This window comes from Marmota marmota, unplaced genomic scaffold (assembly GCF_001458135.2).
Source record: "Marmota marmota marmota unplaced genomic scaffold, marMar, whole genome shotgun sequence".
Taxonomy (NCBI): Eukaryota; Metazoa; Chordata; class Mammalia; order Rodentia; family Sciuridae; genus Marmota; species Marmota marmota.
In genome coordinates, this window is record NW_026000016.1 from 44,827,823 (window position 1) to 44,854,236 (window position 26,414).

At 50.1% G+C, this 26,414-nt stretch overlaps 1 protein-coding gene across 1 annotated transcript in view; it reads right to left on the reverse strand.

The window, feature by feature from the left end:
- The window catches only part of Cacna1s (calcium voltage-gated channel subunit alpha1 S), a 63,377-nt gene that overhangs the window by 34,780 nt on the left and 2,183 nt on the right, over nucleotides 1–26,414 (reverse strand). Inside the window, exons 3-10 of the mRNA XM_015483810.2 lie at nucleotides 12,375–12,514; nucleotides 10,515–10,657; nucleotides 10,201–10,353; nucleotides 7,825–8,030; nucleotides 6,802–6,905; nucleotides 4,993–5,138; nucleotides 4,535–4,616; nucleotides 2,859–3,019 (exon numbers count right to left, since the gene is read on the reverse strand). Coding sequence (XP_015339296.1) covers nucleotides 2,859–3,019; nucleotides 4,535–4,616; nucleotides 4,993–5,138; nucleotides 6,802–6,905; nucleotides 7,825–8,030; nucleotides 10,201–10,353; nucleotides 10,515–10,657; nucleotides 12,375–12,514 — 1,135 coding nt within the window. The remainder of the gene's footprint in view (nucleotides 1–2,858; nucleotides 3,020–4,534; nucleotides 4,617–4,992; nucleotides 5,139–6,801; nucleotides 6,906–7,824; nucleotides 8,031–10,200; nucleotides 10,354–10,514; nucleotides 10,658–12,374; nucleotides 12,515–26,414) is intronic.

Genomic DNA, 26,414 nt, shown 5'->3' on the forward strand with positions numbered 1-26,414 from the left:
GTTTCACTTATGTTCATTAAGCTCTGCTTTTGCCTCCTTATTACATACACCGCCCCACCCCATCCCACAGAGGAGCCCTCCAGGGTCTACAGCCAATCTGTCCTCCTGTACTTTGCCCCGTCCTCCTTGGGAAGCCCATGACCAATGCTCCTTTGTCTTTCCTTATATGTCTGACTTCTTTCTTTCAAGTGGACCCTTGCATGGCCATTTATAAAGCTCAAGTCCATCCCATTTACTCTGTCTCTGCTGTCTGAGCTCTTTCCTCCTTATCCCAGCCAGCTTCCTGAAAGAGAGGTCCACACTGCTCTCTTCACTACCCAACTGGTTCTGTCCCATTTGTTCTTCAACCCATATCCATCTGGATCCACTCTCATCATTCCACCAACAAGCTTCTCCAGGGTCGTCCATCGCCTCCATGTTGCCCAATTGCTGGATGTTTTAATCCTCTTTGTTTCTAGTCTCCCAGCAGCCCTGGCTCTGTTGAACATCCTTCTGCCTTTACGGACATTCTTTCTCTTTCTCTCTGGCTTCTGTGATACTACATCCTCGTGGATTTCTCTTCTCCTCTGGTTCCTCCTAAGCCCCCTCGGCAGATGTATTCTTTACTTAGACATTGAATGAGAACCTGAGCTATACACTTGGGTGGACACAATCTCCTGTGATCTGGCAATCTTCTAGGATTGTTACTTCCATGCTGCCCCTGCCAATGACTCCCAGATTTAATTCTTGAAGAGATTTAGACCTCTGTGCCAAATTCCAGTCATGTTTTTTCATCTGCTTCCTGACCTCTCCATTGGGAGGTCTCAAATGCCCAAGGCCAAGCTGATCCCCTCCTATCTCACCAAGCACATGTGGTCATTGACCATCTTCCCCATCTACCATCATCCACTAATTGGCATAGGCTAAGAACCTCAAGTTCACCTCTGACTCCACTTAGTAGGCAGTGTCCCCCAGCTTCCCCACATTTGACAATGTGTGATACATTTAATAGGGTGTTCAAAAGATGGGGGTTCAAAAGAATGAATGAAGATAAGAACAGATGCACGCAGGCCTCTGATCAGTAGCGTTGTTTCCTATTTCCTTCCCAAGTCTTCGATTTCTTTCTTTTAAGAAATTTAATCTCCTTCATCACATAAAATAGTAGTCTCTTGCTCTGTCCTGTTAGTTCAGGTTCCTGGGGTTCTAGCTCCCATTGCTTGGACCTGAGGCATCCTCCTCAGGGGAGCTCTGTCCCTTGTTTGGTTTGCAAGTTTTTATTGTGAACTCATCATCAGGAAACATTTTCCCTGTGGGGATTCTGTGTGCTTTGGCTCCTTGAAGCATCCTTAAAGAGCAGTTGTGTTTGCTTCTCTTGGGCACCCTGGGGATTTCACTTCTCTGTAGCCAGTGTCACAGAGGCTTTTTATGTTTGTGTCTTAGCTTACCCTCTTGGCACCATGACAGGTAGTGAAAATTGGACCCCATGCTTCCATAGGGCACAGATCAATTTCGATTTTTTCACTTGAGACATTTTTTTCTTCCTCCCAGGGCGCCAGCAGGGAAAAACTTCTAAGCTCCTCGTGTGGTCCAACGGGCAGGGAGAGTTTTGCTTACTTTACTTGGGGGCAGCTTTGCTAGGGCCTTGGTGCTATGCTATGTACCAGCCCAGGGCCCCATCAGGCCCCATCTCGTATCCCTGCTTAGACATTAAAAGCCCAGCTGCTACCCTTGAGGGTTTAGGTCTAGGTCTAAATGTCCTTGGAAGTTAGCTCATGAGTTCACTTGTCTGGCTTTTGGCCGCCTCTTTGTTTCTGCCACCCAGAGACTTCCTTCTCATAATTTGAAATGGTGTTATTATAAATCAGGCAGCATTGTTACATGTTTGTAGTGGGAGAGCACTTAGTTTGTCCACCATATTGGAGCTGGTTCTTCTTTTGTCTTGCCCTACCCTTGGTCACAGTCCTTAGCTCTGCACACAGAGGACTTTGACTGCATGGATGAGGCTCATTTATCTTCTGCAAAGACTCAAGTCCCATCCTGTTACATTCATGCTTACAATTTTTCACTGGCTTTCCTTTGCCCAAAAATTATACTTCCAACACCTATGACAGCATATGAGGTCTGTTATAAGCAAAAGCAACTCTGCCACTCTCTGGTCACATTCAAAGTTCAATGGATCCCCAAGTTCACATCTTCACCATTTTGCATGCATGGTCCCTCCTGCAGGAATCCCTGCCAACCTTTGACCTCCTGGGCCATGTCTACTTCTCCTTTAAAAATCATGGATCTCCAGAATCTCTTCTGTGATCCTTCTCTAGCTCCCTTCCATCTGCTCTATCAGTGGCCTCCTGGATGGCCTTGAAACTATACACATGTCCTCTCCTCTGGCTAAGTATGCTCCTTGAAGTAAAGAGCAGTGAATCGACTCTTTTGTATCCTGAGTTCTTTTTCTATGCTTTAGTATGTACTCAATAAATAGTTGGTGAAAGATTGTTCCTTGTGGTAGGATTTGAGCTCAGATGCTTGGTGCTCTAAATTACTAGTAATCTTATATGCAATGATCTTTTATTGAAATAATTTGCCCAGTCACTTGGGTAAGCACTAAAAGCTCTCCCAATGCGTTGCTGTCATGGGTCCTCATGGATAGCAAAGTCCTGAGGAGGAAAGTTAGGTGTGTCACCTTGCCTGTCTGTCGAGATCTCTATTTTCCCATGTAAAAGGAGGGAGTTGAATTGCATGATCAGTCCCAGCAGTCAATAATTCCTAGAAAGTGAGGTCAACATCCAGTTGACCTCTTCTGGTCAACCCCATGATACCCTGGGCAGGTTTTAGCATCAAGTCCATGTGCCCCCTTCCCGAATTCCTTCCCTCCAACTCACCTTGCAAATGGGTCAGCCAGAGTGGCTGGTTGTGGTGCTCTGAGGCAATAGACAGGGTGTTGAGGGCCACTATCAGGATCACCAGCCAATAGAAGACCTTGGATTTCACTAGGTCGTGACACTTCCAGCGAAAGACACGATTCCACTGCCGCCAGTGCCGGCTGAGGGAGGGGACAGGAGGATGGGGGCCAAGAGCTACTTTGCTGGAGTCCACCTTTCTCCAGTGACACTCAGCTGAACTCCAGCCGCACCTGGTCAGAGCACCCACTCTCCCCTCCTGCTACATAAGAGAGCTCAGGGCATGAGTTCCAGAGCCCGGCTGATTGAAAATCTGGCCTCTTACTGCAAAGTTCTTCATCTTGCAAATGAGAATAATAAGGATGCCAACCCCTGAGGCAATTAAATGAGCTGATGCGAGGAAAGTACTCAGCCCTGCGCCTCACACAGGAGTTGCATGCATTTGAATTTCAATTAAAGCAACACTGAGTAGTCCCAATAACGTAAAAATGTCTGGGACGGTCAGGAAAAGTCACTTTCACCATTTGTATGGCCTTTCTGGTGTGCAATAGGGCCCCATTTACCAAAGTTTAAAATCTATATTTCTTTTGACCCAGAAATCCCATTTCTAGACTTCTGCCCAGAAGAAATGGTCATGCTTTTGCACAACACAGGAAAGACTAAGTAGATACATTTTGGTACACCGGTACTGAGGAATAGTTTATATTCAAAGACATATTTTTAAAAAGGTATGTATGTGTGTGTGTGTGTGTATGTGTGTGTTCATAGATCTGTGATTATATGTATACATAGGTGTAAAAATGGTCCCAAATAGATAATTTTAAGTAAAAATTATGTCATGAGATGATATGCATATTGTATTCATTTATTTAACAAATTTTTGCCAACACCTTCTATATGCTGGGCATTATTCTAGTCATTATAGTGACAGTAGCCCTCATCTGCCATTGTGAGTAGGCCACACAGCACTTATAACATAAATAACCCCATTATGTAGCAAACAAAAAAAGCAGAAAATCATGTGTGTGTGTGTGTGTGTGTGTGTGTGTGTGTGTGTGTGTGTAATAGAGATGAAAGCACAGAAAAGATCTTAGAGGGCTACTTGGCTAACTGTTGCCATGGTTACCTCTTTGAAGGGCAGTAGGGACTTTCATCATTTCTTTAGTGTATTTCTCTATTGTTTGATCTTTCAAAAATCAAGACTATGTGTGAACTTGTAAAAGACAGCCTACCAATCAAACAAACCCTCCTTAAGACAAAGGCAAGAGCTTAGAGCGTCGCCTTGTCTCCAGACTCTTGGGTCAGGCCCACCTTCTTAGGAAGCCCATTTTGTGTGTCCCCCTTTCCCTTGTGGAGGTTTCCAGCCTCACCCAAGCCCACCTCCTAAGAGAGCAGCAGCCAGATGTGCTGGCTGCCCCAAGGGCTCCCTGCTTCTTCCTTGAATGGTACATAAATAGGTCACCTGCTCAGGGCCTTCTCTGTGTGTTCCCTGAGCAGCGGGACACTGCCGTGTCCTCAGAGCAAGAACTGGCCCTGTTTTCTTGGAAATCTGCCTTTCTAAGGGCTGGGATGGTGACTGGAGGGGAAGGTAACTAATTGGAATCTGACCCCATGTCTCAGTGAGAGGGACAGAAGCTGGGAGATGGTCAGGTACTCACATGAACTGGATGATTTTGTTCAAGCCCTCTATCTCACACAGGCTCTCGGTGTCAGAGCCACCTCCATCCAAGGACAGCCGCCCTAGGGATAGGACAGATACAGAAAGTCAGCCACAGGAAGGACGCAGTGGAGTTAGGTACCTCTGGGAAGGACGGTGCAATCGTGAGCCTGGGTCCTGCTGTGATTTCCTGAGATTTCAGATTTCCAAGAGCCCTCATCTGCCATTGTGAGTGGGCCACACAGCACTTTGGGAAGAGTCAGGCACCCCTGGATTCTACCACCTGGGGTGCAGGGGCTTAGGCAAGTCTTCACCCCCAAGGGCCAATGCTGCCCCTGCCCAGGGGGCCTGCCAGGCTTTCGGGCATATATAATGGCATCATGCTCTCTCTGTGGGAGCGGATGGTGGGGTGTGGCTCAGAGCGGGTCGAGAGGCTGACTGTGGCCCTGGGGCCCAAACCTTCTCTCAAGTCCTCCACGTCCATGACCTCGCCCTGCGTGATCCAGCTCATGTAGCCCCGGAGGTCCTCCTCCAGCTGCTGCTTCTCCCGGAGCTTTTGAAAGGTCCCCCTGGACTTGGCCTTCTCTCGCTCCTTGGTGAATTCCCTGAAATGGGACGGGGGAGACAGGAGGGGAGGAAAGAGAAAAGAGGGGAAGCCTGAGCTCCCTGAAGACAGCGGGCACACTGTGCCTGGATGTGCCCCCTTCTGGCTGTGGTGTTGCCTGGGGTCTGAGGTGGCCCTCCAGGTGGCTCAGGGTAGCACCTCTCTCCCTTCCCCTTCCTACCTCCAGGAACACCTTGGAGGACTACTCAGCCTCCCATATCTATTTTCCCACTCCGTTTCATTTTCTCCCACCTTATTTTGGGATTGCCTTTGAAGGTTGGGGGTTAATGACATGATAGTGTATTGCCCTGATGGATCAGCCATGGATCCTCAGAGTCTGGTATGAAGGGGACACTGCCTGACCCTTTCAGGTATCCTAGAACTTATTTCCACTTACAGACCCAAGGCCTTGAGGAAATTCCCCAGGCCAGAAGGCAGGCACCAGCTCTGGAAGCAAAGGATCTGCAGACCAGCAGAGGGCAGAGCTCTGCATGGACCAGAGAGACAGCAGCAGTGGTCTGCTGCTGAGATGGGCCCGGGGGCCAGGAGGAGTCTGCTCTTAAGACAGTCACCACACCCTGTCAGGGTGGTGTCCGGGCGGAGGCTCTGCCACGGACCCTTTAGTGGTGCAGCAAAGCACACCGATTCCTCCTCAGAACAATTATTTTGTGCAAGATGCATGGACTAAAACCACAGTTTACAAAGGGACCAATTATATTAAAGTACAGTTTTTGAAGTATGCAACATTCTGATAGAGGAATACATGTAGTTCTTCATTAATTCATTACTATGAAGATCTAGTTGTCAATTAAATAACTATCATAATTTCAATGTAGTAATGAGTATCACTGTTTGCAGCAACTGTAATGTGACTTGGGATTTCTGTTAGGACAAGTGACGGCCACTGCTGATAACACTGTGGTCTGTCATCTATGTTCATCATTAAAAGAAACTCAATATTAATTGGAATAATAAAAAAATGAAAATAAGTTTCTCCTAACCAACTTCACAGACCCTTTGAATTCTATCTACAGACTGCCTGGAGTGGGGGAAGCTTCTAGGGTGGGGTGATTGGCTACTGCTAACCTCTTCACTGTGGCTGGAGTGGGACCCCAGCAGGGTTGTCCCAAAGGGAACAGCCCTCATTAATAATGAACCATTAGTACTTAGTTTGTGATATGTGTTGGACTCTAAGTATTAGCTCATTTAATCCTCATAAATCCTATGAAATAGATACTAACATTATTCCTATTTGACAGATGCAGAAACTGAGGCACATGGAGGTTAGGTAATTAGACAAAGATCACACAGCCACCAAGCAGTAGTGTGGGAATTTAATGAACGGTCTGTGTTAATGAGAGGCCATACTGCCTCCTAGGCACACCCTGGGGTAGGAAGCTGGGGTCTAAGGGGCTTTGTTCAGAAGTGTGAATGCAGAAGGACAGAAGAAAGCAATATTGGGAGAAGCTTGAGGAGAAAAGGGAGGAAAATGAACACCTGAAGGGTCCTGCTGCCATCTCTTATCTTTTCCTTGCTAACCAGGAAGAGTGCTCTTGGCCCAGTGGGACTGATGGGGACCCAGGGATGAGCCGAGGTGCTAGCCATACCTCCCTGCCCTGCTTTGTTCCTTCCTTCCCCACCCCAGCTGCCTCTGGGCTCCTTACCCACTCAGGACGCCCAGCACCAGGTTGAGGATGAAGAAGGATCCCAGCAAAATGAGGGTGACAAAATAGATCCAGGGCCACTCGTTCCCGATGGCATCATTGACCTGGTCCAGACAAAGGTGTGAGTCCCATCCTCCGACCCCCTGAGGACTTAAGTGCTCTCCCCAGGTCTGTCCACTCAGAATCTAGCCACTCCTGGGCACAAAGAGAGACACCATTTGGGCCCAACAAGGAGACCTTTTCTCCTTGCAGACTACAGGGGGCCTTGCTTATCTGGCTGTGGGGTCACCTACCCATTTTCCCTCACCAAGGTATCTCCCATGTTCTTCTGGACTAGGCTCTGTGGACACCATGACCAATGGTGTTGTTTGTTTGTTTGTTTGTTTTGTACCAGGAATTGAACCAGGAGTAATTAACCACTGAGCCACATCCCCAGCCCTTTTTATTTTTTATTTGGAGACAGGGTCTCATTAAATTGCTTAGTGCCTTGCTAAGTAGCTAAGGCTGGCTTTGACCTTGCAATCCTCCTGCCTCGGCCTCCTGGTTGCTAGGATCATAGGCATGCATCTGATGTGGTTTCTTTATGACCAAGATTTTTCAAAGTGAACAACCTCTGTGAATCCAGACAAGTCATGCAACATCTCCGAGCATTAACTACCCCATCAATTTGATGAGGATAGTGGTATGTGCTCTGTCCTCACAGGCTGGCAGCAGAGGTGAAATAACATGGGGGACACTCCTTTGACAAGTTCAATCATTTGCTTCCCTAGTCTGAGCTCACAAGAAGCATTCATACAAATCCTTTATATTTGTCAAGCATTTGACAGTTTTGCTATTGTTCCCACTCCAGGCCACATTGAGATTAAGAGTGCTGGAGTGGAGCCGGAAGGATTAGAGTTCAGTTCTTGGGTTCTATGGCTCATCAGGTTCATAACTGTGGGGAAGATATGTACCCTTTCCAAGCCTCAGTTTGCTTATCTGTTAAATGGGCAAGGATAGCAGCAGGCAGGGGCCCAGACCCACCCAGTAAAGGACATCCGTCCATCCCTCCATGGTGATGCACTGGTACACCGTGAGCATGGAGAAGCCAAAGTTATCGAAGTGGGTGATGCCGTGGTTGGGCCCCGGCCAGCCGCCCCGGCACTCACTGCCGTTGATGGTGCATGGGCGCCCTGAGCCTGTCCTGGCGCAGGGTGATGGCTTCTCGTTCTCCACGGTGGCCACGATATCTGGAGGTAGAAGGCAGAGTCAGTGCCAGACAATGCTAGTAGGGGGACAGTAACAGGAGATAGGAAGCTCAGGGAATAGAGCAAGAGGTCTAAACCACACGGGGTGAAGATGCAGAGAACGGCCCCCCATGGAGCAGATGCTGGAGAGGAAGGGGTGGCCCAGGCCGAGGACTGGCCATGGATGGCTATGGGCAGAAGTGACTGTGCTTAGACCCCAGGGCCTCTCTGGAGAGTCTGCTTCTAGGATTAATCATCCAAAGAGGTGCAACCCATGAAGCGGGACTAGCAGGAGTGGTCTTTGTATCCACTGCTCCCAAAGAGGGGGAGCTGCCCGGCTGGAGTGGGACATGGGGCTGGGGACAGGGACTTGCATGCTCTGACTTCAGAGGCCCATCTGGGGGCTAAGATGGGCATGTTCCAACAGCACTGGGCTGAGACATCTGACCTGCGGGGCAGGAGTCTGCTCTCCAAGGAGTGGCCAACAGGCCACAGCCTGCACTCTCTTCCCTCCCTGGATGGTGCTTTTATTGTCTCTAAAATCCTGCGGGTTTGAGGACATTCTGGATGACATTAGGGTGTTTTACAGTCTCTCTGTGTTCAGAGATTGGCTTAGCTCATGGGAACCAGAACGCCCTACCTTACCCATGTTGAACACGTGGGCTCAGTGCCCTGCAACGGGACAGCGAGGACCTTGATGGTCAGAGCAGGGCCCCTGACCCCACGAAATCAGTAACCCCAATCAAGCAGGGGCTTTTAAGACCTCCAGATTTGGACTGAAGATTGTGATAGGCGGCCCCTTCCTGTCTGTCTGTCTGAGAGGGCTGATTAGGATGCCGACCGTCATGGCCATGAGAAGAGGCTGGCATGGGAGAGGACCAGAGAGGAGCCCACTGAGAGCTTTCTTAGAGTTTGATGCCAGCATCAATTGTCCCCTTGTTGTCAAGGGATGTGAGGAGGTGGGGACCAGCCCCTGAGATGCAGCAGGTCCTGGTGTGCTATTCTGATGAGTCAGAAGCCCAAGTTTGGGGGCAGGGCTTGTCCTGATAGAGGGCACCTCTCTGTTGCCATGTTCAATTCCCCATAGGCTCCCGTGTAAGCAATGTCCGGGCCACGACCAGCCAAGGCTGAGGCTAAGTCCCAGCAAGCTGCTGCCAGTGTTGAGCAGCCAGTCTCAGCACGAGAGACCAGAGACCCTCTCAGGGCATCGCCTTCCCCCAAATATTTTCAAAGGAAAAGTTAAAACAAACGAACAAAAGCCTGGGGATATAGCTCAATGGTACAGGCTTCCTGGGTTCCAAACAAATATCAAACAAATAAGGCCCTCCAAATTCACGGAAACTATGAACTATTTTTGTAATAATGCTGAGATGTCACTGACCCTTCGTCTCTCATTCAACAAATGCAGAGTGGGGTTGTCCAGTCAGGCATTAAAGAGACTTGCAAAAAAAATATGTAAAACGGTGCTACTCTTCTCGCTAAATATTTTTGGTTTATAAGAATATAATTATTTTTCATAAAACTATATTATCCATATATTATCTCATATCACAGGGTTATTCCTTTCCTTTAAAAATGAATTAACAAGTTAGTATCATGACATTTGTTTCAGTCTTCATTTCTGATGTCATGAATATCGATAGATCAAACTCACATAACTGAAAGCTCTCTGGGACCTCCTGACTTTGTAAGAGTTTTAAGGGGTCCTGAAGCCAAGAAGCTGGAGGAATATTGGTTTCGAAAACTTTGTTCAAGTGTGACTAGGCCTCAGTGTAGGTTATGTTTGGCAACTGGACAAATGACCCCTTTGACTCCTGGGTGTTTTCTCAAGGTCTCCTTCGGAGTCCACATTGTGGGCCCCTGCTCTGAAGAATCTCAAGGTAAAGTGAAAACTTCAGCTGCAGGGAAAGTGGAAGAGAAATCCAGGCTCATCCCAAGCCTGCACCTCAGTCCATGACTGGCCCACAAAGCCTGGAAGACACCAGGCATGGGCCAGGTCACTGCCTTTCGCTGACGGTGGCAGAGGTGTCCTTCTTCCAACTCCTCCTGTCCAGGGGAAACCCATTTCCCAGGCCAACAGGTGTGGGAGGCAATGGCCTACCCTGGAGTTCTTCATTAGCATTGGTGTCCCCCTACTTTGAGTTGTCCCATTCCACGGTCCCCGAGGGCTCACCCGTCCCAATGAAGTAGCAGGTCTTGTGCATCTTGCCCTTGAAGAGCTCCAGGCCGATGATGGCGTAGATGATGACCATGAAGAGGACGAGCAGGGCGATGTGGAACAGGGGGAGCATGGCCTTGAAGATGGAGTTGAGCACCACCTGCAGGCCTGCCAGGGTGGGCAGCGGGGAAGGGGAGTCACCTCCCTGCTTGGTCCCAGGACCCTCCCTCTCTATGATCCCTGGGAAGCCTCTGGGACGCCAAGGTAGAAGGGGACAGGGGAGCAGGTTGGGAGAGGAGGAGGGGGTCTGTTGAGGCACCGCCACCCACTGGGCACCCCCGACACCAGCCGGAGGGGTCTGAGCACGCGGAAGGCTCGCAGGGCCTTGACGTCCAGGCCGGCGCCTTTGCTGCTCATGGGGGCCGTGTTGCTCTGGATGATGTTGACCTGCTCCAGGATCACCGTGAAGACCCTGGAACACAGAGGACAGGGGTGGGGGTGGGGCCAGTGGTCAGGTAAGCCACCGTCCCCATGGTCTGTGTCTCATCCGTGTTCAGAGTACCTGGGGGGAGATGGCAAATGCGATCATCTACTGCTAACTGGGGATTTGCTAAGAGCTGCCTGGAGAATTCATTAAAAAGGATTCTGGGGCCAAGTTCAGACTCAGTGAAAACAGTTCTGTGATCTATTCGTAATGTCTGTGTCCGCTCTTGAGGGGTGTGTGCCATGGTCCCTGCCCTGAGCTACAGTCGCAGTGTCCACTGAGTACACCATGGGGGTCAGAGGGTGCTGTGCTGATCGGACCCTCCCCCATGGTGACCTAGAGCAGGAAACCCCGGGGCAAGTTCTTACCCGGGCTATTTCTTTCCTGCTCATTTCCTTCTCTATGAGTTTACTTCAATTTCCTCTCCTTCAAGCCTCCTTTCCTATAAATCCTGCCTCTGACACAGGCACCCCTGGACACACCGCATGTGAAGCCATGACACGCCTGTGGCATCCTGTTTGGACACGTCATTCTGCAGGCCCTTGTCTCAGCTCCCAGACAGGACAGCTCATGAGGGCCAAGGCTGATTCACAGAATTCTGTTTTCCTCCTTGTGCCGAATGCAGCACTGGGTCGTTAGCAGATAAACCACACGGTATTTATGGAATCGAAGGGCAGGCATAGTGGTTAAGGGTGAAGTCTATGGAGCCAAGATTTCCTTGGTTGAATCCTGGCAAGGCCACCAGCTAGCTATGTGACCTTGGGCAAGTTGCTTGACTTCTCTGTGCCTTAGTTTCCTTATCTACAAAATGTGGGGGAGGTAGTCGGGAGAATTAAATAAGATGTTATATATGAAGCACATAAAGTGCTCAATAAATTCTGCTATCATAATTAGGTGGTGGTTAGTAAAGGTAATGTTATGAGCTGAATAGAATTCCTGTGTTGAAGCTCTAACCTCCAGTATCTCGTAATGTGACTGTCTTTGGTGACAAGGCCTTAAAAAGGGTGATTAAGTTAAAATGAGGTCACTAGGGTGGGCTCTAATCCAATCAACTAGTGTCCTTACAAGAGGAAATCTGGACACTCAAAGACACACCAGGGGTGCATGTGCCCAGAAAGACTGTGTGAGGACGCAGGGAGAAGGCGGCCATCTGCAAGCCTTGGACAGAGGCCTCAGGGGAAATCAGACCTGCTCATACCTTGACCTTGGACTTCCAGCCTCAGAACTGTGAGAAAAGAAATCTCCATCAAGCCTCCAGCCTGTGGCATCTTGTCATGGCTGCCCAAGCAAACTACTACAAGTTACTAAATGTCCCTTTTTGTGAACCTGAATGACAGGCAGATAATGCAGGTATGTGGAATCAATGGACAGGTGACAGAGGCAGACAAACATGAACCCCCAGTGACTGCTGGCCACGGGGCCCTCACAGAAGGTTTCCACTGTTGAATGGTGTGAAAGAGATGAAGATTTTTACCATGCCTAGCTGGGGAGCAGTTGGTGACCTGCTGGCAGGTGGTGGGGGACAGTCCTTTCTTTCCACCACATCTACCTACCCCTGGGCTCTGGCCTTTAGTAGAAGCCACCCCATGGAAGCAGTTGGCATGATACTGGGCTTCCACCCTATCCCTGGGGGCCAGTGGTGTCAGCGGTGGGCACAGAGTCCTCAGCCAAGGAGTGACTTCAGTCCCCCAGAGCCAGGCCTCACCCCAGGAAGACAATGATGAAGTCCAGCACGTTCCAGCCGCTCCGCAGGTAGGCATCCTGGTGGAACAGGAAGCCGTAGGCGATGATCTTCATGGCAGCTTCAATGGAGAAGACGATGAGGAAGAAATACTCCAGTTTCTCCTGTGGGAGTAGAGGCGGTCATGCCTCGCCTGTCCCTCCAGCCCCTCTGGCCCCATAGGTCCTCAGCGCCCTGCCTCAGGACACTGGCTCCCTCTGCAGGGACCCCACCTCAGCCTCTCACACCACACAGCCCCACGTTGCCACCCCTCTCGCTTCTGGCAGTCATTACTCAAAAGTTGTCCCCTCACCGAGGCCCTCCCTGGCCACCACCTGCAAGTTGAGCCACCTCCAATGTTCCATATTCCTCTTTCTCCCTCATTGAGTCTCCTTGGCACTGGTCCTTAGCTAAAATATCATATGCACCTTCTTCTCGGTTCACTCTTTCTCTCCATGAAGTGGGAAGATTTTAGTCCATTTTTCCCTGTGACTCTACTTCCAGGGCCTAGAACTAGAATAATCTGGGCCAGCCCCCAAGACGAGAGTCCCCAGGTGGTTTCATTTGGGCACCCCTCTCTCACATCCAGTGGGCGGATGGTAGGAGGAGGTGGACTTCTCAAAACTCCAGAGTTGCTCCCCATTTTTGGTCAGGGTCTTGCCCTTTAGCTCATTTTCCTGTGACTTCCCCGCTCACCCGGCCCACCTAACCTGAGCTGTCTGCAGGCAGCCATGATTAGGCAAGGTGATCCAAATGTAGGGTACTCTGTGTATGGGGGAGACCCTGCAGGTAAGAGGCTCAGGTTTCAGCTCAGATGCACCCCACAGGAGGCCATGCTGACTCTTCTGGGCTCTGTCCCTGTAGCCTGATCCTCTGGGTCACCCTAGGCTTGGCTAGGTCACCCTTCCCCTCCTCTGGGCTCAGGCAAGAGCTATTTCTAACTGAGAAAGCAGGTCCCTTCTGTCAGGGCTCCAGGCTGAAACTGCTCTCCTTGCAACTATCTGAACCCTGGTTTGGTGGCTTCTAAGAGCTTTGGTCCCCACGTCTCCCCAAAGAAGCCCCGTCTCTAGGCAGTGTCAACCTGGCCTGCTGCCTGGTCCAGGTGCAGAACTGCACAACTCCAGGAGGTGACAGTGACGGGTGCCCCATGGAGCTAAGCAGTACAGAGCTCCATGTTCTAGAGGCCACTCCCCCATTCAACCCCTCCCTTGAAAGCACTCTGGGGAGTAGGGTCTCCCCCAGTCAGTTCACCATGAAGGCCTAACTCGTATTATGGACTCATGGTTCCTTGACCCTGGCAGAGCCAGACTGGGGAACTGGTCACTCCATTCATAACTTGAAAGATCATCTATTTCTATTTCCAGTTGGATAGATGTGGGAGGCAAGGGGAAAGATCTCTAAAATGACTCATTAATGTAGTTGTGACTGCAGAAATCTCCAAACAGGTTACTGAGAGAATTTTCCCGAAACCATAATTTCTCCTTCCAGGAAGAAGGGTAAACAGAGGCATATATGAACAGACCTGTCTCCTTGACCTACCGCTAATCCTTTCCCTTAATGTGTAACCTCACAGCTTTCTCCATCTTCCAGAAATGATAGAATGGGGACTAGAATGCAAAGCGGTGCCATTCTGCTGAAGGGTCTGTTGCTGGAGATGGCTTGGCATCAGGCAGAGGTGCTGGGCAACCCACTTCATGCCCAGGAACTGCAAAGGGGGGTCTGGAATCCTCCCTGTTGAGAGTGGGTGGGGTCTCCTTGGAGTGGGTGACCAGTCTCTCCCTGTCTCAGGACAAGCTTCTGACAGTGAAGCACACCATCGAGGGGTGGGGTGAGGAAGAAGAGGAAAGTCAAGTCAGCATGTAAACTTTCAGATTGCTGAAAACTCTAGGGGGACCGACAGAAGTCAGGTTGAGGGGAGGGAAAACAGGACCCAAAATAGTTTCTGTGCCTGGGCTGCCAGCCACGGACACCGTAGTGCTGCCTACACCTGTTGCTGCCTGTCCAGCTGCTGCTTGGCTCAGAGCAAGTTTGTCGGGAGCTGTGGGCCTCAGATGGGGTCACTCAGGTTCCACAGTCCATGAGCTCCAAGGCCCAACCCTCTCCACCATCCTCCTGGCAGCCTGATTGTGAGTGTCTGGGTGACCGTGCACCGACGGAGGAAACTGGTGTGCACACATGGCATGGCCCTTGCCCAGAGGGACACAGGAGAGGGATGTGTCCATTCTTGTGTCATAGGAACAATGTCATCAATGTCACACTGCCTTGGCCCCGTGGCCTCCCTAGCCTGGATTGAGCCTTGCATAAAGGAACGAGGGATGGTAATTCCACAGATATTTGTTAAGCTTGACACTGGATGTCCTGGACAAGGCCAGGCTGTTTCCTGAGATCAAAGTCATCAACCTTCCCAAAGTACCTGTTTCCATCTGCACCCCCCCAAGAGTCAGCCATCAGGGAGTGGGAGGAATAGGTCTATGGCAGACGGGTTCTCACCAACTCTATTTCTTTACTCAAGTTCCTAAGACTCCATGAATTTCGATTTCCATATCTGCAGAACCAAGATAATGAAAACTACCCTGGAGAATCATCTTCAGAATTAAAGGACTCCCTGTAAGGAAGTGTCTGCTGTGGCCTGGACGAGGCATGGGCTCAGGAAGTCTTATTAGAGGCCTGGGCCCTGGAAGGCGTTGTCCGCCTGCCCTGTCCTGTTGTCCGTGCTATTCTGTTTGTGTCCACAGAGCTGCTGTATGTGGTCGCAGCTGTGGGTGGCATACCAGGGCATGGCTCTGTCTGACCTTGAACTCATCAGGTTTGACTCTGTCTGACCTTGAACTTCATTGGGTTTTGAAACTGAACTTCTCCTTCTGAACATGCTCTAACTCACACGTTCCTGCCTTAGCCGATGGTACCCATTTGCCCAAACCACAACCAGGGGTCTTTTTGGACTCAGGTCCTTCAGGTCCTTCAGGTCCAGGCCTTTCTACCCTGAATGCCGGCTATGTGCGTCTTGTCCCCATGGACACAGCCATAGCCCTCGCTCCTTCCCCATCTGCAGTCATCTGCTGCCTGCCACGCCTCCTCCTCCTTCTGCCCCCTCTCTATCCTAGTCTGGCCACTTTCTCTCCTACTGCTCAACAATGTGTTCATGGCAGATAAACCCCACATGCCTTCCTGAGCATGCAAGGCCTCCTATGACATGGACTCCTGCTGACCTTGACCTACCGCTGGCCTGCTGGCCACCTGCCTGTCAGGTAGAATGATTTTCACGTCTCCCAGCTGCTCTAGCCTCAGTGCCTTTGTTCATTTGGGCTCTCTGCCTGGAGTGTCCCTGAGTCCTGCCACCCAAGTGGACCTCTCATCTCTTAAGGTCCCTCTGACATTGCACAGGAAGAATAGGTCCTGTGTATCCTCAGTTTTTCCTGTGACACTGTGCAGTGTTTCCTTGCCTGCTGCCCAGCTGCAGCCTCCTGGAGATCATAGAGGTGGGTGAGCAGTCTCTCCCCGTCTCAGGGAGATGTCCTTATGTGTCATCTTTTTTTAAAAAATTGATTTAAAAAGAAAATAAGTGACAGCAGAATGCATTACAATTCTTATTACACATATATAGCACAATTTTTCATATCTCTCGTTGTATACACAGCATATTCACACCAATTCATGTATTCATTCATGTACTTTGGATAATGGTGTCTATCACATTCCACCATCCTTGCTAAGCCCCTGCCCACTCCCTTCCCCTCCCACCCCTCTGCCCTATCTAGAGTTTGTCTATTCCTCCCATGCTCCCCCTCCCTACCCCACTATAAATCAGCCTCCTTATATCAAAGAAAACATTCGACATTTTTTTGGGGGGGGGATTGACTAACTTCACTTAGCATTATCTTCTCCAATGCCATCCATTTACCTTCAAATGCCATGATTTTATCCTCTTTTATTGCTGAGTAAAATTCTATTGTGTATATATGCCACATTTTTTAAAGATTGTGCAACATGATCAAGTGGGATTGATCCCAGGGATGCAAGGTTGGTTCAAGATACGAAAATCAATAAATGTAATTCATCACATCAATAGACTCAAAGATAAGAATCATATGATGCAGAAAAAGCATTTGACAAAATACAGCACCCCTTCGTGTTCAAAACACTAGAAAAACTAGAGATAAAGGAAAACATCTCAACATCGTAAAGGCTATCTATGCTAAGCCTCAGGCCAACATCATTCTAAATGGAGAAAAATTGAAGGCATTCCCTCTAAAAACTGGAACAAGACAGGGATGCCCTCTTTCATCACTTCTATTCAACATAGTTCTTGAAATACTGGCCAGAGCAATTAGACAAAAAAACAAAATAAATTAAAGGGATACAGATAGAAAAAGAAGAACTTAAATTAGCACTATTTGCTGACGATATGATTCTATACCTAGAAGATCCAAAAAGCTCCGCCAGAAAACTTTTAGAACTAGTAAATGAATTCAGCAAAGTAGCAGAATATAAAATCAACACCCATAAATCAGAGGCATTTCTGTATATCAGTGACAAATCCTCTGAGAAGGAAATGAGGAAAAACTACCTCATTTGCAATAACCTCAAAAAAAAAAAAAGATACTTGGGAATCAACTTAGTGTGTCATCTTAGTTGTGGAGAAGCCCCATGGTTTCACTGCCTCAGGAACAGGTGAGATGGAACATTTCCTCAGTAGCAATAGTACCTGGATACGGAGGCCTGGGTTTCCCATCAGAAGGTTGTTGGGGGCAGGTGAAGGGAAGTTTTTTTGAGAAAGCCCCCTGTTGAGGATTCCAATGCCTCTCTCCCAGGGTGCAAGCTCTCCAGCTCAAAGGGTTTTGAGGCTTTGAGTTTTCCCCTTGCTCTTCCCTCTGCCTGGAATGCTGTTCCCCGGATATTCTCATGGCTCACTGTCTTCTTTCTTTCAGATTCTATCTTGAAAGCTTATTAATCAGACCCTCGAGGCCACCCCTCCTCCATGATCTATTGCCTTACCCTTCTTTATATTTCTTTTTAACAGATGTCAAGACTTACAGTTTGTTTATTTATTAATTTATTTATGTTTACTGTCTCTCTGGACCTAATATCAGGTTCACAAGCTCAGGCTCAGGGAGTGTGCTGCATTCACTGCTGATATCTGCATCTGGAACAGGGCCCACCACATACATATTTGTGGCTGAGTCAACTAGTCGGTGTCCTCGGGCCCTGGAGCAGGTGCAGGCTGTTGTCTGGGGCTGGTCCATAGACTGTTGCCATCTCTCCGAGGTGAGGGAATTGAGGTGTAGGCATTGAGTGAGCATTTGGAAAATTTCATAGCAATTTGGAGCAATATCTAAGCACATGGGTGAACTATAGAAAAATCTGGGTTTGTCCATCACATGGCAGGTTCCACAAGTCACAGTAAGGCCATGTATCAGTTCATGGTAGTCTGGAAGTTAAAAATAACAAACTAGGACTAGGTGTACCTCAGGGTTGGGGTGCTTACCTAGCATGCAGAAGGCCCTGGGGTCCATCCCTACCACTTCAACAAAAACTCTAAACCCAAACGCATCCTTCCCCATAGATTGTCATCTGAAAGCTGGACTCCAGAATGTGTCATATTGCCCTGCACATAGTAGGTGCTCAAGGAATGTTTGTTAAATGAATGAATGAACTTGGAAAGTTGTGATCTCTGCCGCCACATAATTCAAAGGCAGGTGCATCTTTGGGATCTCCTTTCCCAAGAAGAGATGCTGGACCTCAGGCCAGCACCAGAGCTGAACTCCTGAGCTCAGGGAAGGACCAGGAGGTGCCTGCCTGTGGACTGAGAACTCCATTTCCACTCCCTTCAAGGGCCTTCATCATCAACATCCTATTCAAGGGACGCATCCCTCCAAAACAGCGTTTCACTGGATCTCTCCAGGGCACACATGGCTGGAGGCAGGCCACTGTGTGACCCTGACCCACAGGCCTTGCACCTGCTCCCTGGGATGTTGAAGCCAGGTAGCCACAAAGTCCCAGATTGAAAAAAGCAGGGCTCCGACTACATGTCCCTTACCCCCCCTTTGCCAGCTTTCAACTCCAAGGGTCGCTTGCCCCCGGCATGCACTGTGCTTTATGGGAAGATAGTGGAAGCCAGGTGGCTCCTCTCCAAAGGGACCTGCCCAGCCCCAGACTCCTGTCTGGACCATGGAGGCAGCTGTCACCACACCTCCTTCCCCTGTGTCTCTGCTCAAGCACTATGGCCTGGTCTGCACTCCTGTCTCCCAGGCCATCCATGTGCCCATGGAAGGCTCTGAATCTACAAAGCCCACAGAAAGCACCCTAATGGGACTGGTCTAAGAGAACAGATGGCAGCACCAGGGTGGCTGTGGGAGAAGGGCCCCCTGGGAAGGTGCCCTGCCACCATGTGCCTGCTCCCTACCCTGGGCCTCAAAGTCCCCTCTCTTAGAGTCCAGGCACGTGACCTGCACAGACACCTTCCTGCTAGGGCTTGGGGCTGGCAGGTGGGGGCATTAGACTCACACTGTGGTCTACTCATTGAGGCCATTTGCTTCAAGGAAGCAAAGGGGATTTGGCTGAGGGGAGGGGGTTGCTCAGGTGCTGGGTAGAGCTTTGACTGTGGGTGAAGCAGGGGCCTGGCATGGTGGTCCCCACATATCCTTGCATTCCCAGGGCCTCCCAGCAGGTACTTGGGGCAGGCTGGACAGGTACAACCATCAGAAGACACTTCTATGACAGTCAGGACTTTTCCCTCCTGTCTTTCTCCCCTTTCTGGCTCCCTGGAGCAGACAGCAGGCTACTGGGTGGGCCTCCTTGTCTCAGGAGTGGTAGGGCCCTGACATTTGGTCTCGTGTGGCTTAAGATTAACCTCAGGGTGGGAGGTCTCAAGGATAGAGCTCATAGTATCCTGCAGATGTGACCAGGTGTCGGGGGAGACCTGGGGCTCCCAAGAAAGCAGGCTCCAGCCTTGACCAGGATTCCTGACCTAATGAGGGTGCAGGGGACCTGTGACCTGGGGACTCTGGCACTACCAGAGACCTAGGGCCTGGGCACCACCTAGGGCAGGAGGAATGACTGCAAGCATTGACTGCTATTGAAGGTCCCTGCATCTGGAGGGAAAGGGGTACAGGATCCAGACAGACAGGGGTTCGAGGACACAAGACATTTCTTGCACACCTCAGTGCTGGGCAGGGGATTCGACCTTGCTGAGCCTCTTTTCCTATTTTACAGATGAGGTAAGTGCCACTTGGGGGGGATGTGAGGTGCCCTCGGCTGTGAAGTCCCCACCCCACCCACTGGGGCAAGTCAATGGCCTGTCTAGTCAGCCAGCCTGATGGGCTGATCCCTGTGGCCACACTGTTCACTGAGTGTCCAGCACCTGGCATCTCCCTCACCCCTCAGCCTCCAGGTTTGGAAAGTGACCTGTTGAGGAATGAGGAAAGTGACTATATTTAACCCAATGAACCCAGGCCAAAGAGACGCTCCTGGAGTGGGCCTCTCTGGCCATTGGACCTCCCCAGTGGGGCCTTCATTCCTCCAGTCCCCTCAGCTTGGAGAGAGGGTCTAGATAAGGTGGGGGGCTGAGAGCCACAGGAGGGTTCTGCACTCAGGGGCAAATGGGGAGGCAGGGGAAAGCAGAGCTGTCAGGCCAGTGCTGTCTTGGGTAATTGTGATAATCACCGTTAAGCCTTATTAAGGTTAGGGGGATGCTAAGTGTCCCAAAGGGGGAGCTGAGCCCCTGGCAAACCCTTGTTAAGCATGGTCAATTCTCTGCATGGTGGCCCAGGCTCTGACCACCCTGTGCCCTGCAGGTCCTAGGTCTCTGAAGTGCAAGACAAGAGCTGACGTCCTCCTGAAGCCCCAGTCTCTCCAGATGGCGAGGTGGAACCTGCCACAGGCCACAGGAGCTGGTGAGCACATTCCAGACCCTATAAAAAGACAAACGCCCTGGCTGCCAGGGGGGGGGGGCGCTTAGGCTCCAGCCTTGCGGAGGACGTTCAGCAGCAACCTGAAGCCCAGGAATGTAACAGAGGCCTGGAGGGCTCAGTGATGCCCTAGGGGCGGTGGCTGCTCTGGAGCTTGGGAGGGGCTGACTGGGCAGCAATCCTGAGCCCACCCACCCACACAGGCAGCAGGCAACGCCCAATTGATGGCATTAAAAAAATTTTTCCAGAACTTGGAAAAAAGGCAAGGGAAGGGCACCAGATCCTCTGTGATGTCGTACTGGAACAATTTATAATGGGCCTGGCCAAGGATTATTTAAATAAGGCAGGGTTTCTCAACCTCAGCCCTAATTGACATATAATTCTGTGATGGGGGAGGGGTTTGTCCTGTGCATTGCAGGATGTTTGGCAGAGTCCCTGGCTTTGACTAGACGCTAGAAGTGCACAGCCCTACCCCCTGTGTGATCTCAGACTTTGCAAAAGTCCCTTGGTGGGCAGATCCCCTCCTGCCCCCTCCCACAACGCCACTGACCTGGGGGTATATCCCCCCATAGAAAGTCACTCCGTGGTGACAGTTTCATGTGGTGACAGTTTCATGGCCCTGTAGGGCATTAACCAGCTGCTGGTCTAACCTGGCTACCGGGGTCCACTTTCTCCACTACCATAAAACTTCTGCTCCTCTGGTTGTCTGTAAACTGGCTTTACCCTCCTGCTCATTCTCTGATGAGTCAAATTTACCTGTGACACACGCTCCTTCTATATTTTAGTCAGAGTTACAGTTTCACTTTTTGAAATTCATCCTTTGATGTAGGATTGCTTTAAGGATGCAAGAAGATAAGAGACCCCAAACAATCCATTTCCAGTGTTGTCTCAGTAGCCAGTAGCCCTCAGAGTTGCTATTGCTTGGTCACACAGGTCCCCTCAGGTTGGCCAAGGCTGGAATGGTGACCCTCCCAACAGTCTCCTTTAATTCAATCAGTGGCCCTCAGAGGTGCACAACCTCTTCAGACCTTGGGGTTCAGACAGGGGCTTTGGAGAGTTGGGACTGGGCCTGTGGGCAGGTTCTGGGCTTCCAGCTGCATGTGGACGCATCACTTCCCTTCCTGTTGGCCACTCCCTGTGTCCATTCCATCCTCCTGCTTCTCTGACAGACAGTGTCCCCTTTTTGTGATTTCCTCCCCCAGCCTCCAATCTCCTGGGAGAATTCTAGGAGGGACTGTGCTAGCCACAGCACCCCACCACCACCCCAGGCCCAAGGCAGGCTTCCCTCCTGGGCAAGTACAAGCAGGCCGAGAGGCTGAGGCTGGTCACTGAGTGTCCATTCCAGCCCTGGGCAGGCAGCAACTCCAACCAGGAGAAAACCCGGTTGCCTTGAGTGGCGAGGACTATGCTAGGCCCCAGGGAAGCACAGAGGGTCTTCCTCCTCTCTCCTCTTCCGATGTCCAGAAAGGTACACCAAGAGACCCACCCAGAGAGCCAGCAGCACAGTGTGCAGCATGTGCAGTGACTTCACCGCCCCGAGCCTCCGTTTACTCATCTCTACAAATGACAAGAATCGAGGCCCGCTACGATGCCAGCCCTCGACCAGTCCCGGATGTTGCTGTTCACGAGGATGATGGTGACTTACTGCAGAGTGGGAGGAGGGACTAGGGAAGCTGTTCAGATAAACTGGATGTTTTGGAGAAGATGAAGGATTAAAGAGAAAACAGGGACAGGTGGTGGGTGGGGTGAGGAGGACTTTTTATTTTATTTTAAATAATCCTCTGGTGTAGCTGTTGGGGGGTTATACCCTTTGAATCCAGGACAATCTGGGGATCTCAGTGACCAGGGGCTTTCTGGATGGAAAGGCACTGAGGCTTGGCTCTGAAGCACTCTGGGACCTGCCCAATGAAGTTCCTCAGGTTGAAAGTCTCGACTCATCCAGAAACTTCTCTCAAGTGTACAGTGCTATCCAAATGAAGGTACTGAGGGAATAGAGAGGTTGTATAACTTGTCCAAGATGGTGCACCTGATACATGGACCCCAGAAGCATACCTCCTAGCTCGGAAAACCATTTCCTAACCACCACACAACATTGCTTTTCCAACCTGGCTGACTTTAGACCCCAAGTCCACCCTCCCCCCAGTGTGATGTCGTTCACTTGGTCAGGATGCCAGCACCCTGATTCGCTTCTTGCTACCCTCTCATCTACCCTACTATGTATCCCGGAACTCCTTGCCCTCCCTGGGTCTCAGTTTCCTCTTCTGTTCAGGGAAGATCCAGGCCCTTCTAACTGACATAGAGCAGTCAGTCAGAGGGGTCTCCCAGCCCCAGGAAATCCAGGTCCATTGTCACCAAATGCTGGATGGAAGAAGAGCAGGAGAGGGACCTGGAGGGGATGTCCCTCCCACAGTCAAGCGTGCTAGCATCCCTGTCTCTGTTCACACACCTGAACTTCAGGAAGACTTCCGTGCCTGCCACCACCATCCCTACCCCTTCTCACCCTGGCTGCCCTGGCATTTATCAAAGCAAGGAAACCTCTGTCATTAACTCTCCAGCCTGCAGAGCCAATTGCCCATGAGTGGACAGACACCTGCACCCCGGCAGGTCCACAGCTGAACTGGCTCTAACTGCCTTGCAAAGTGACACCACCATCTGCTCTATCATCCACCCTAAAACCCAAGTGTCACTCTCGCCTGCCCCCCAACCCCCTCCTACCCCCATCACCACCCCACATGCAGTCAGTCACCAAAGCCACTAGGGTTGCTCAATGTTGTCTGTTCATTCATCTCCACCACCTCTGGGGCCAGAGTCTCAGTGGCCTCTTTGTCCCTCTTGCTGCCTCCCCATCTCACCGTAATCCAGGCTCTATGTGGTGGCCTCACTTTCTACATCCCACCTTGACCTCTGTCTCTTGCCTCCAGCCCTTTGCCACATGGCTACCTCCACCGGGAACCCCCTTCTTGCCCCGTTCCTCTACCACACTCTCCGTCACACTCCCCAGCCTTGTCCGGGCCCTGCTGCACAACAATGCGAAGCCTCTTGTTCAAAGAGCAGGAAATCAGTGGTGATAAAGGCACTAAAACATAAAACTCTTCTTTTTCACAGTCTGTACCTCTCATGCTTTTTAGTTGCGGAAATGTTGTGTGGAGCCAGCGTAGACTGTCACAGTTAACGGCTTCCAGGACCCCCCATGTCACCCTCATATCCTGTGCCCTGGCTACAAGTGAAGTAGTGCCAGGCCTTTCCCCTTAACAGGGACCTATCACCTTAACCCACACTGAACAGGTGATATATCTAAGGGTATCCCAGCATCCTCTCTGGAGACGTGAGAGTTGCTGGGTACCTGAATGGCAGATGGCTCAGCTTGGCAGAACTGCCCACCGAATGGGCTATGGCACAGTCAACCCAGGATAGACTGTTAAGTCCGTGGCTGCAACTTAGAACAAAGCAGCCCGCGTGGGAAAGGAACATCAATCAGGCGCCCCAGAAAGGCCTGTCAATCAGCAGGATCTCCTGACAAATGCCTGTCGGTCAGCAAGACCCCCTGGCCAATCCTGGAGTTCAGCCAGCTCCCCTAACCAACTCCAGAGGGACAAGGGACCCTAAAATCACCTTTTCCTGTCCCAAGCCCTATCCCTTCCTACTGTAAGCCCCATAAAAGACCAGTCCGGTAAAGCTCCCACGAGGTTTCTCCTCAGACCCTCCTCCTGTCCACTCTGCCGGTCTGATCGAGTTCCACCTGGGAGTGATATCCTAATAAAGCCTCCTTCGGTGGCCTTTTAAAATGTGCCTCCTTTGGTTGCTACCTGCCTCACCTGACCTTACAGGGACAACCATAGTTTTACCCTTCCTTAAGATACCAAAGGACCCAGTTCCTGCACCCAGGTCTCTGCCAGGCGTCCAGGGGGCCACAGCATAAGGAAGTAAGCTGAAAGCCCATCTTTGAGGCAGGGAGGTGGCAAGACGCAGGAGCACAGTGTGAGCCAAGTCCCAAGCTCCCAGTGTGTGCTACTGTCTACAAGGACTTTACTTACAAAATAGAAATTCAAGGATAAACTTAATTAAAATTTTGATTGGATGTCTACAGAGCATTAAGCCTGAAGCCTGGGGCCCTCCACAGTTCAAACGGCCACAAAGCTGGCCCCATCCTCATCCCTCAGGTCTCAGACTCTGTCCCATCCTTTGGGAAGCCTCCCCAACCCCTAGTGTCCAGTAGGCCATCAGAGTGTCCCCAAACCTCACATATTGCCCATTTCATTTTAACTATCTCTTTAATTGGTTTAATCGTAATTACTTGTTTAACTTATTTTGTTAATTAAGTTTTGAAGATAGAAACTATGTCTATTTGGTTCACAGTTATATCTCTAGTAGGTGCCCGGGATATAAGAGGTACTAAATATATATTTGTAGAGTGAATGAGAAAGTTAATGCAGAATTAGGTCTCCCCTCTTAAAAGCTATGGGTCATTTTGGATAACAGGAAAGTCCCCAACCTTTTTCAGATATCTACAGAGAGGCCAGTAGGATGAGAGAGAGGTAAAAACCTAACCTCCCTTCCTTCTGCCCTGTCCCCTCTCATGTCCCTCTTGCTGGGTGTTGTGGAAATGAAAGAATAATTTACAAGAGGGAGTGAGGAGGCCTCAGGCAGAAGCTGGCTGTGTGATCTTGAGTATCTCCTGCTGTCTCTGGGCTTCACAATGAAGGCTAATAGCCCCAGGAGCTCTGACTTGCCAAGTGACATCTGTGGCTCTGGATAGGCTTCCGGGCAGCTTTCTCTCCCGTGGACCTCACCACCCTGTTTCTATGAGCTGTACACCTAACTCATGGTGTTTCAAGATGGGAGATGACATAACCATTAGGGTGCAATTTGACATTCTCTGGGGAGAGCAGAATTTCTTGCAAAAGCAGTCAACTTCTTAAGCAGTGCACATGGAACTGAGGCCCAAAAGTATGACTTTCCAAGGGGATGGTGGACCCAGAGCCCTGCTTAATTCAGACACACAGAGAACTAAGTCTACCTTGTAGAAGGACCTGGCTGCACCAAAGACCTTCCCCGCCCACTGAGGTTGCACAGGCCCTGCCTCCTTTAATCCTGTTCTTCTTCCACCTTCAAGAGCTCGGTTTTTTCTACTCACAGAAAGCACATATTTAGAATCCCAGCCTCTCCCCAACTCAAGATAGGTTCCCATGGAAACCAGCAGGAGGAGAGGCAGAGAGAAACTGAGGATGCAGGCTAATGGGCCCCTCCCTCCTGTCCCCTACAGTTTCGGTGCAGGGAAACACCAGGTTGAGATGGCAGCTTCCTGGGACCCAGGGCCCCACCCTTGTGAGGTGAGGCTTTATCACTTTACCACCTCCAGCCCCTGAGGGTTTCTCTACAAGTCCTCCTGCTGTCTCCACCTTGGCAACACAGCCCGTATAGGAGCAGAGCCCAAAGTCAGAAATCTGGGTTGAGGCCCTGCCTCAAGGCTTGGATGGGGGTGACTCTGGACAAGGTACCTAAATGTTATTAGGCTAGTTTTCTTGTCTTTTTTTTTTAATTTATTTTAAAAAATATTTATTTATTTATTTTAGTCATAGTTGGATACAATAGCTTCATTTATTTATTTATTTTTATGTAGTGCTGAGGATTGAACCCAGGGCCTCGCATGTGCTAGGTGAGGGCTCTCTACCACTGAGCCACAACCCCAGCCCATAGTTTTCTTGTCTTTTAAACAAGCCTAATAATGTTACTTACTCCACAATAGTAATTATGAATATTTTAAAAATGCAATAATATAAACTACTTAGCACAGAGTCAGGCAGCTGATAAACACTTAAAGAATGTGAGCCATCTTTATTATTAGCTGACTTTTGGGTAAGAAAGTGCGACAACTTAGAGATAAACCTCAGCGTTCACAGGCAGAAAGCAGAGTAAGGTGGGAGGAGGTAGGATGGCCTGATTCTGGAAAATTCCATCCAGCTCTGGAATTGGACAGTTCATTGTATCATTGGGAGGGGTGGAGAAACAGTGGTATTATAGAACTCTAAAGCATGCTCTTTCTTCAAATTCTTAGGTCTAACACTCCCATTAGGCAAGCTCATGGAAGCAAATTCCTTCTGGATTATATCCAGGGAAG